General features: G+C 39.4%; 1 protein-coding gene across 1 annotated transcript in view; it reads right to left on the bottom strand.

Moving 5' to 3' along the window:
* PTER (phosphotriesterase related) overlaps positions 1-11,343 on the bottom strand; it is a 35,800-nt gene extending 24,457 nt beyond the window's left edge. Inside the window, exons 1-2 of the mRNA XM_049626904.1 lie at positions 9,669-11,343; positions 8,060-8,325 (exon numbers count right to left, since the gene is read on the bottom strand). Of these exons, the coding sequence (XP_049482861.1) occupies positions 8,060-8,325; positions 9,669-10,184 (782 nt within the window). The 5' untranslated portion in view covers positions 10,185-11,343. The remainder of the gene's footprint in view (positions 1-8,059; positions 8,326-9,668) is intronic.
* Between the last annotated feature and the right edge of the window lie 717 nt (positions 11,344-12,060).

Here is a 12,060-nt window from a genome sequence, read left to right as displayed (position 1 = left end):
CTCGAACTCACAAACCACGAGATCGTGACCTGAGCCGAAGTCGGACGCTTAACCGACTGAGCCACCCAGGTGCCCCATAATTCAGTAATCGTTTTGAAGGCAGAGAATATGTTGTTCCCTGCTACTTTCCACTGTCTGGTACATGGTAATGAGGCGCTCAATAAGTATTTGTTGAACGAGTGAATAAATGAATGAATGCAGTAATATTCTACCCTCTTACTTCATCTAATTAAGTGCATGAAAAAATATATCAAAATTGTAACCTATAAAGAGGTGAATCTGGCATGAATAATCAGAGGTACGAAGAATAAAATGTGTTATTAGCCCATTCCCTGAGCCCTCCCTTTTCTTTCAGAACCCTGGGGTCAAATTCTTCTACCTTCCACAGGGAGCAATTTTCAAAGAGAGAGGTGGGCTATCTTCCTACACTTGATTATTATTGTGCCCCTAATCAAACTCTGGGCCCTGGATTTCCATCAAAGTTCTGTGGTTTGTTAGATAGATAACCAAGTAGAAAAATGATGGAGGCATAGCACCTGTCTTTTGCCCTCCCTGGGACTCACACTTTAATCAGTAAATAGTTAGTACCCAAATGCCTTCCAGCCATATTGCTTTACCCAACTTTCACTGGTAATGAAAGAATGGTGTTGTCACAAAAATACCTACAGCTACTCTATAGTACATTAAGGATAAAATTTCCTTGGAGATGAATTGCAAAGACACTATCCATGGGGTATCCTCTTTAATCACATACACCAAATATTAGACCAGGGGCAGACACAGGGCTGTGATTACATGCCAACTGGAAATGTAGATAGAGTTTCAACAGGGAGTAAAATTATACTAAATGATTAAAAGGCATAAAGCCTTTGTGGATTAACAACCCAAACAGGAACACTTAGGTGCTGGTGTTATTTTCCAATAACTGTTGACTTTGGGTGACTATAACTGTCAAGGACAGCCCCCTGCAGTGTTCCCTAGGGCTAAATTCACAGCAGTCCATAGGCGCATCCACAGACCCATATTTCTTAAAGAGAACAGATGGTTAGGGGAGGGCCTAGACACCGAAGCAGATTTATCTTGTCAGGTTGTTATCTCCAGGTAAATGACCGTAAGCAGGTCACAAATGGTCACATGACAACAATGTGGTTCAGAGGTGTCCTGAGGTGTCTGCCATTCATTAACTCTTCCCTCTCAGGGTCCCAACTGTTCCTTTTGGATAGGTAGATAACAGTTTTGCTATTGTTGTTGTGTTGTGTTGTATTGTGTGTGTGTGTGTGTGTGTGTGTGTGTGTGTAAACATACATTTTAAGATAAAATGCCTTATGCATGAATGCTAGTGAAGATTTATATCCCTTCCAAATATTTCACTGCTTTAACGTGATTGTGTCCATGCTGGAATATTTTATTTTGTATTCTGAAATGATAGAAGTCTTACCTCTAAGGGGATAAATGCACCAATTTTACGCGTGGTCAAGGCTGAGCGCCAGTCCTGGGGGAGACCCCCGTGTTCTAAAAGCAGCCACAGGGCAGAGCTAGCGCCTTTACTGGTTACCTGGCAATCAGAACAGCCGGTGGGTTCAGAACCGTCTCTTTTATGCCTAAAACGGCATGGTGGGAGAAAGGAATGATTCTGTGTTTTGTTCCGTTTTGTTTTCCTGGGAGGCCTTGTTTTCAGAATGCTCTTCTTTTTTTGTATGTTGTCCGTGCATTTTGTTGCAGGAAATACATGCTCTTTTGTGATTTGTCCCCATTATGAAAGCTGCCCTTTCAGTACAGATCAGATTGCGTGCACAGCCCAGCAGACCTCAGAGAGTCTGTGAAAGGCTGACCTAGTCAAACGTCAGCCTGGCAACTGTCTTGCTGTGAACACCCACATCAGAAAGCTAAAGTTGCCGGCATCTGCCTCCCTGATTATTTTTTTTTCTGTTACTTTATTCCGTTTGTTTTTCTAAATGCACTACTTTTTCTGAAGCCATTTTGCCCAGTTGACTCTCACTGAAATGTTCCTACTTGTATGTATTTCAGGCACTGGAACCCTGCATAGTCCCTAATATAGGTACAGAATGGGTGGCTGTTTGAGAAATGGTCTCAGGATTTTCTAGGATGCTCTGAATCTGTCTGATGCCAGGCCAACCTCTCAGTTCCATCCTGAGCTATTCTAGAGGGAGGCACTGGGATGGCAACCCCTGAAAATCAGATAATGTACCTTTGTTAGTTAAAAAAATACATATATATGTACATATATATGTATACATATATATGTACATATATATGTTGTTTGATTTTATGAGCAAAATTATCCTACTGTCCTAGGAGTTAAGATTTATTTCACAATTTCCAACAAAAGCTAACTTTCTACTAGGGCCAAGCGTAATTTTCTAACTTACCTACATATCTAACTATAGAGAGAATTAGAAAGATTCTTCTTTACGAATCACCATGAGGCGGTTCAAATAGTATGGCGGACTAAAGATTCAGAGAAAGCCTCTCCAGCATAGTGCATGTAAAATACTGAATATAATGAAAGGGAAAAAATAATCATATTTTTAAATGCTTGATTAGGCTGGTGGGGAAGTAAAGGACTTTCTCATGGTGCAGAAACAACAAGGGAGCAAAGAAACTGAGAGGTAAGGGGAGACCTAGAGTGTTCATTTGCCTGGCAGGTGGGGGAGAGGGGTAGGTTAATGGATCAAAGGGAGACAGAGCCCAGCCTGGATAAGGCAGGAAGTAAACTGGAGAACACAGTTCCCATCAGTACATAAAGGGAGGGCTCCCTCACCCCAGACACTACCCATGTGGGCAGAATAGGTAAAAACCTGGTTCACAGAGGGAGTCTTTGGTGATATGCCTTTCTCAGTATTGTCTTCTGGTGAAAGGGAAGCAGAGTGAGAAAAAATGTCTCCAGTGAGAATCCATAACCACAAGCCCACACTCACTGAGTTTAGGGGACAGAATTCATAGAACCTGTGTGGTTCGAAACTCTTCAAGTCAAAAGTTTAAGCAGTCACACACATACAAAAAATACTGTATGACTTGAATGAGGTACCTGGAGTCATCAGATTCATAGAATGGTAGGTGCCATGGCCAGTGGGGAGGAGAAGTGGGGAGTTGTTGTTCAGTGGGTACAGAGTTTCAGTTTTGCAAGATGAAAAGAGTTCTGGAGATTGGTTGCACAACACCGTTGAACTTTATACCTCAAAATGGGTACAATGGTAGATTTTATACTATGAGCATGTTGCCATAAATAAACATTTTTTTTATTTACAAAAATTGAGTCTAAAGTAGAACCAGATTGGCAATGCCCCCTAACTGCCTGTAAGAAATAAACAAAACAAACAAACAAACAAATGGGAAAAAAATCTTCTAACCTAGGATTCATGATAATTTCCAAGGAATCCAAGATCACAATAACATTTTTTTAATATGAGAAAATAACCTCACATGAATAAAAGCCAGAAGAACCAACAAACTATAAAATCAGGCCTTAGAAATTAGATTTATTGATTACAAGGTAAATATGGTATGTTTAATATTTTTTAAATTTTTTTAATGTTTATTTTTATTTTTGAGAGAGACAGAGAAAGAATGTGAGTGGGTTAGGGGCAGAGAGAGAGGGAGACACAGAATCCGAAGCAGGCTCCAGTCTCTGAACTGTCAGCACAGAGCCCGACGCGGAGCTCGAACTCACGAGCTGTGAGATCATGACCTGAGCTGAAGTCGGACAGTCAACTGACTGAGCCACCCAGGCGCCCCTATATGTTTAATATTTTTTAAAGATTTAATTGTAAACATATTGAAGGAAAAAGAAATTATCAGAATTAACCAAGCAGATGTAAAAAGTAAACAAACAGAACTTACAGAATTTTTTTTGAAAAGACTACGGTTTTAAGTTTTATGTTCTTATTTTTTTTCAGTTTATTTATTTATTTTGAGAGAGAGAGAGAGAGAGAACAAGCTGGGAAGGGGCAGAGAGAGGGAGAGACAGAATCCCAAGCGGGCTCTGCACTGTCAGTGCAGAGCCTGATGTGGGGCTCGAACTCATGAATCGTGAGATCATGATCCGAGCCAAGATCAAGGGTGAGACCCTTAACCGAGTGAGCCACCCAGGTACCCCTATTCTTAATACTGTAAACCAAGTTGATAGGCTAGGCAACAGATTGATTTTGCTGGAGAGGGAAGTAGTAAATAGGAAGATAGAACTTTAAGAAAAATAGTTCAAATATGCAAATGGATGGAAATAGGAAGGAGATGTTAAGAGACCTGCAGAACAGGTAATAAGATCCTACATATATCAAATTGGAGTTTATGATGCAAATAACCAAGAAGATACAGATAGAGTGATATTCAAAGACACAATGGCTAAAGTTTTCCAGAAACAATGAAAACTACATTTTCATATCCAAGAATCCCAAGGATACGCCATAAAAAGAATTTCACACTGAGATAGATCATAGTGCAAATACAGACTACCAGAGACAGGTTAAAAACAGAAAGAAAAAGGCACGTTACTTCAAAGGAAGCATAATTAGATTCAGCCGACTTATGAACGGCAGTACCATATTTCAGTTGAAAATGGAATATCTTTAAAGGGCTTAGAAAAACTAACTTTTAATTAGAATTGTATATTTTAATTAATTATGATAAATTGCCTTTTCTATTTGATTACCTCTTATGAATGAAGGAATGAAGGCATTCTCAGATACCTATATGCTAAGTTTTTATTACCAAAACAGATACACATCAAAGGATCTTCAAATGATTTACCTTAGGAAATTCAAGGATAAAGACCTGAGATGTAAGAGCAAATGGTGAGCAAAGAAAATTGCCAGCAGAAAGGCAAATCTAAATATACAGTGACCATCAATATGTCTTATGATAGTAAAATCATGTCTAATCACTGGGATTAGAAAAAGAAAATAGACACACATTCTGGAAAAAAAAAAACGGTATAAAACTTAGATGGTAGATGATTGAAACTGAAGGGTTCTAGGGTCTTTGTCTTACCAGGAAGGTTGGTAAGAAATTTATTATATTTAAAATTTGATATGTTACATTTGATACATGTTACATTTTCTATCATAACCACTAATAGGATAGAAATAGTATATTTACCTTCCAAAGTGTTAAAGGGGAAAGATAAAATAAGGAGGTGAAAAAAATCAGTAAAAGAAATCAAGAAAGAATGACATTAACTATGACAAAAAGAAAAGGTGGGGTAAACATTTTAGTAAGCATGGTCAATGTATGTAAACTGAATTTTTCATATAAAAGAAGAGACTGGGTAAAATCCCAAACCCAGCCACATGCCCCTTATGTAAAACACATCTAAATTATAAAACTAATACAGAAAGATCAGTATAGTCGCACTAGCATCAGATAAAACAGCCTTTCAAACAAAAAGCGTTACTCAAATTACTAGAGATAAAGCAATTCAATATACATTGAAATAAATTTCAATTCACCAGGAAGGTAAAAAAACTTGTGACAGCATAGCTTCAAAATACACACACATAAAAAAAAATTTAAAAAAAAAAAAAATTAAAAAAAAAAAAAAAAAAAAAAAGAGGAGCGGGGCGCCTGGGTGGCGCAGTCGGTTAAGCGTCCGACTTCAGCCAGGTCACGATCTCGCGGTCCGTGAGTTCGAGCCCCGCGTCAGGCTCTGGGCTGATGGCTCAGAGCCTGGAGCCTGTTTCCGATTCTGTGTCTCCCTCTCTCTCTGCCCCTCCCCCATTCATGCTCTGTCTCTGTCTGTCCCAAAAAAAAATAAATAAAAAACGTTGAAAAAAAATAAAAAAAAAAAAAAATACACACACATACACGCGCGCACACACACACACACATACACACACACACACGTGCGCGCGCACACACGCAATCAGAAGCTAAAAATCCACTGTAATAGATTTTAACATACTGCTTTTTGTAATCAATCAGTTGGGCGGTCACAAAATCAGTAGGAATATACAATATTTGAACATAGTTAATTTAATAACTGTAGTCTAATGGACCTATAGAGAGCATAATCGTAGCATGATACAAATGTTTTCAAGAACCTAAGAAATATTTATGAAATTTAAAATATATCTTGCTCGTTTGCATGACATACTTCACATTGTTTAATGAGTATTAAAGAATCATCTTTCTTGATTAGAGACACTACATATGTTCTGTATCATCCAAGGTAACATGATCAAATACATTATTTTAAATTCGCATGAACCTACCCTAGATCTCATGGCACATGGTAGAGTGAAGATTCAAAAGCAGGTGTCTCTGGGTCCAAAGAGTCTCTTCTTCATACTATGGTGCACTATGTCTACGACGGGGATCTAGAAGCATCCCTGTATTTTATCAGTATGACCAGAAGAGTTTGAAAATAGCCACGTATAGGGGCGCCTGGGTGGCTCAGTCGGTTAAGCGTCCGACTTCAGCTCAGGTCAAGATCTCGCGGTCCGTAAGTTCGAGCCCCGCGTTGGGCTCTGGGCTGACGGCTCAGAGCCTGGAGCCTGCTTCCGATTCTGTGTCTCCCTCTCTCTCTGCCCCTCCCCCGTTCATGCTCTGTCTCTCTCTGTCTCAAAAATAAATAAACGTTAAAAAAAATTTTTTTTTAAATTAAAAAAAAGAGAAAATAGCCATGTATGTACTGTTCTTGATACTAACCCAGTTGCCAGGAAAATTGCCTTTACCTTGACGTTCTCAGTCATTAATATTGGCTTCTCTATTCGGCCACAGCTATAACTTACTTTTCTCAGCACAGGCTTTTATAATATTTCTATTAAGTAGAAGCATTGTTTCAGTACATTCTGTAGGACTGTGAGTTTATTAAATAGCTGAATGCCAGGTGTGATTATGAGAATTTACCAGTCTGTTGATATGGCTTTATTCCACTATACAAGATAGAAGTAATTGTAATGTATTATTAGTCTCATTTGTACTGTGTTACTTCCTTAATCAATTTAATTCGTTAATCAAAGGCTAATGTCTAGCCTTTGCAACACTGTCAGGCCTTTTCATAAAACAAACTGTAGTCAACACCTGTTCAGATAGTCATTTATTCTGCTTGCTCCTACACATCTAATATAATGTGTTGGGAGTTGAGGGGTGGACTCCAAAAAGATCTGTCCATGTTTTAACCCCTGCACCTCTGAAAATGATCCTCTTTGGGAAAAGAGTCTTTGCCGTTGTGATGAAGCGAAGGGTCTCGGGATGAGATCATTCCGGATTATCTGGGTAGACACTAAATCTAACGATGTGTCCTTCTAAGAAATGAAGAGACGACACAGACAGATAGGAGGAAGCCATGTGAAGAAAGAGGCAGAAACTGAAGTTATACGGCCGCAAGCCAAGAATGTCTGGAACAACCCGACAATGGAAGGAAGAAGGAAGGTAGATTTTTCCCCTGGAGGCTTTGAACAAGTACAGTCCCACCAGCACCTTCATCTCAGAGTCTGGCCCCCAGAACTGTGAGAAAGAAATTTCTGTATTTTAAGTCACCCAGTGTCTTCTAATTTGTGATAGCAGCTGTAGGAAACTAAGAATACTGCCAGACAAATCATTATACCTATTACTATCATGTTTTCTAATTGCATTTGCAAAATTCAGAGGATTCAAACCACCAGTCACAACAGCAAACTTGAATGTTTACATTTATGGTTTTCTTCTCAGGGTGAAACCATTCACTTTCCCTTCCTTCTATATTTGCAGAGAAATTTATCCCCCAACTGACAAATACTGAGCGTGTACAATTGGCACCTACTGTAATATCAGAGACAACGTGCATAGAGACAGTTATTATGAAGAGTTGGGGAGGACTCAGTAAATTAAAAGGAATTATTTACACAAAATACCTAGGACACTAACACACCCAGAGTCGGGACACAAAAATGGCAGCAACGACTTTTATTGGTGTCTATTGTAAAACATTATAAATACTATCATCCAGGTAGTTAGTGGTTTTCTCTAGGTGATTAGTATTTCATTAATCTGACGATACTATTTATTTGATCATCCGAAATCACCTGGTGCCTTGGGACTTATTTGGAGATAGTCTGCTTACCTATCAATGTGGGACATAACCGTTTTGGAGACGTCTACACCTGCTTCTTGCAACACTCGGATAATCTGAAATGGTGCGCTTGGATTCCTTCCAGGATGAATAATAACAGGACAGCCGAGCTGAGCCTGAGCATGAGCTGTTGCCTGAAGAACCTTCTTCTCACTCTCTGCCAGAGGCCAGGAGCAACCAATTTCTCCAATGACACCACACTTGATGCTAGTTCCATCAGCTCCATGGAGAATTTCATTAATGAGGACATCAGTAAGCTAAGGAAGAGTGGGAAAGAAGATACTTTACAGATTGTGGAATTTATCAGCCCATAGTCACCACAGTGTGGGAATGAAATTTAATCATTTCGTCATTCGTGCTTTAAAAAATCTGCTTGACATCCATTCAGCGAATACTGGCCAATGAGAAAGGCCAAGTCTCAAATTCCACAAGTTATTCTAAATCAAAGACTCAATAATATCTTACTGTGATTATTTCACAAGAAATTTGGGGCTTTAGAAAGCTATAGGGAAAAAGATGTGACTTCATGCAAGTACATTCAGATGAGAAAAAAACAAACAAACTGTAATTTAACCTGAGGAACATCTAGAGCGTAAAAAGACTGCCCTTGAACATACGTCCACTGTATTAACTGATTCTTTAGTCCTCCCTTATTTATGCAGCCCTTGGTCCCATACAGCATAGGAAATTCACAGCACATGATATTAATATCATATTTTTTGGTTCATATGTATATTTACTACTAAGAGTGGTTGGAAGAATGTATGATAGCTGACTTCAGGATAGTCTTCAAATAATAGACATATAAAAAGGTAAAGGGCTGATTGGAAAATAATGCAAATAAAGCTTTGAAATATGAAGATTTTAATAATTGACTGATTCTTTGCAAACACTATGGGTGACATTTCTTGCCTATCAAGCAGATAATGGAAGACACGTACAAATGAATACAGTATGTATAAACACATTAAGTTACTATCACAGAAAGAGAGCACATGTATATGCAAAAAAGACTTGTGGTTAATTCTTTCTTTTTATCTCTGAAAGATTTACTTCCTTCTGCCCATTCTTGCCTCAGATCATATGATAACAAAAACAGGAATGGATTTTCTTCCACCACCCCTCCTGTTTTGTAAAAGAAGGAAACATATTCGCAAATGCGCCAAGTCTCTGCCTGCCAAGTTTCACCCTGCAGTGAATTTTTATTGCTGGTTATTATAAAATCCAACAAGAAAATCGAGGTTACATAACTGAAGTTTATAATGGAAAAATGAGGTTTACAAACAGACTGTGGCACCACCACTGAGCACAGACACAATACATACAAATCTAAGCGTTCACACTTGGGGTTTTCCAGTGACCAGTGGGTTAAGAGCTCCTTCCTTCACACTTTTTTTCTTCACGAAATGAAATGTTCCTAATTTGGGTCCCAACTGGCAGATGCCTTTGCTAGCTAGCAAACTTCTGTAGCATGCCCAGCTACCTCTGAGTCAGTGACATTCTCCAAATGTAGGTGACACACGGGGGTAATCCGACGTCTGGAGTTCTGGCTTTTCTGAGTTTACGTGCAAACATTGCTGAACAACTTGGGGCTTCTTACCTGTTCCACTGACATGGCTCTGGTGTCTGGAGAGTGAGTTGCGTCCACATAAAATCCAGCTCCAGATATGATATGGACGCCGGTCTCTTCGGCAAGCCACTTCAAAGTCTTCACGTCTCGGCTGATGCCAACAGTAGTGTTCTCGACCAAAGCCCCTCCACCGTTGGCTTTAAAATACAACAGTTCTTCCCTGATGGCTTCCGTCTCCTGATTCAGCTGAAGATTCTCCTTATGGGAATAAGGGTTCTTTTGAATCCAAAATAAATTTTTCATCATAATAGGTTCTTCGGAGGTAGCTTTGTAACGTGGAGGAGGTGGGTAGTAACAGCAGTCAAAGGTCATTGTCAAATGTTCGTGGGTCAGAGTGCGGCCCAGTTTGCCTGGCTCTACCAGGCCCAAAACAGTTTGGACTTTCCCACTTAAGGAGGACATTTCTGATGATACCAGGAGATGCTCTGAAAAGAGTGTTTTCTGGAAAAAAAAGAAAACCATAATCAGAAAATTTAACACACACATAAATTCTGTCCATAGGGGATGGGAGGCTGTGAATGTATACCCGTGTAAGAAAAAGAATCAATGAGACTAGAGATATGGTCCCATTTATCACCCTGCCAAAGCCAGAGTCAGTCTCTAGTAAATTGTGTAAGTTCACTGCAGCCTTAAGTGACATGCATGGTGTTAAATGTCCCCCGGCCACTTCCACTGGGACTCCTCTGCCTGATTTAATCCCATCCTCATCTATTGAAAATATTTCTTGGTGTTCAGCTCACATATTCCTTTTGCTTAATTTCATCTCATTAGTCACAGGTACACACTCTTGGTCAATTCAACAGTAATCTCCATCTAAAAAAACTCATAACCAGTAAGTTTTATCCAAACCAGCCTTGTCTCCGAACTTTTTGTCATTTTTTTCAGATAAATTAAATATATACTGAGGCTACTGATCATCACTAGCCATTACTACTCATTCACTATCCACATGAATCTACTATCAGACTCCTGTTGGAGTCCATCATGTGCCAGAAATTGGATATACAAATATGCATAAGACAAAACTCTCTGACCTTGATGATTTCACAGACTCCCCCCCCCCCCCCCCCCCAAAAAAAAAAAAAAAAAAACAAAAACTGGGGGGAAAACACCTAGGTTCAATAATAAAAAAAAAAAACAAGAATAAAAACCTCTTCGCTCTAGAAGTTTTATTGTGTCTAGGGCACATAGAAACATTTCAAAAATCATTAAAAGCAAAAATCCTTTGTTATAATGAAAGCAACTATAATTTATTGAAGCTGAAATTTGCCATCCCCCAAAAGAGTAAATACCTCTCCACTTATCCTATTTACTTTCATTTGTAACACATACTAAGGATTCACCAAGTTTCCATCACTGACAACAAAAACCACAGTTCCGTATGTTCCCTAAATGAAGGGATTCTCTTGGAAAGAAGAAGGCACGACTGAAAGTGTGAAGACAAACACCTCCATGGCCAAGAGCGAAACCCCTGCCAGAAACAGTGGTCTACACAGACCGCCAGCCACACACATTTGGAGGATGGTGACAAATGGACTGGGAACCAGGTAAAAGAAAATGCCTTTGAAGCTCTCAAGCTGTTTCTTTAAAAGACATTCTGAAATCATTTCCCCCCACCCTCCACATCCCTGCCCCTTTATCACTTTTCTTATCTATAAATTAGAATTATCTATAAATTTATCACTTTTCTTATCTATAAATTAGGAAATCAATGCACATTTCCTAGGCTATCCTAAGGATTCGATGAAATGAGATACCACAGGTTAAAAAAGACCTGTAGACATGGTTGGCACAGCACGTGGCCAACAAGCAGTGGCTTTGCGATGCTGGTTCTAGGAACTATTAGGTAGTCCCTAGGTTCTTTTTTTCCAAGTCTTTGGTTAGAGAGGAGATCATTTGGGGGAGCAATGGGTAGAGGACAATTCGCAGTGGGTGTAGTACGTTCAAGAGACACGGTGAAAAGAGACCAGCGTGGGAGAAGAGGGAGCAGTGAGCTAAAGGCAGCTTTATATCAAGCCATTGGAGCTGAGGGGTTTGATATATATTGGCCTATAATGTGTAAATAATTGATTTCGAGTGTTTGGCAGAGAACTATAGGATGTGTGGCTAGCATGGCCATTCGTTTTCGTTAGGTAGCACTCTTCTGCAAGCCAAACTTCTAACCTCTAAATAATTCACACGGTGACAGAAGCTAGCTGCCAGTCACTGCACAGGGCAATCATTTTCATCGATGATGTCTAGGACCCCACTGTTCAATGCCTTATTCCCTGTTACTGAATGCAAGGAATACATAGCTAGTTCTTTCTGTTGACAAAATCACAGTTCCACTAATGATCGATTTCATTTTCCATAAGGCTTAATT

The sequence above is a fragment of the Panthera uncia genome, chromosome B4, assembly GCF_023721935.1.
Source record: "Panthera uncia isolate 11264 chromosome B4, Puncia_PCG_1.0, whole genome shotgun sequence".
NCBI lineage: Eukaryota > Metazoa > Chordata > Mammalia > Carnivora > Felidae > Panthera > Panthera uncia.
The sequence above is the reverse complement of the archived record's forward strand: the minus strand, read 5'-3'. Positions and strand labels throughout refer to the sequence as shown.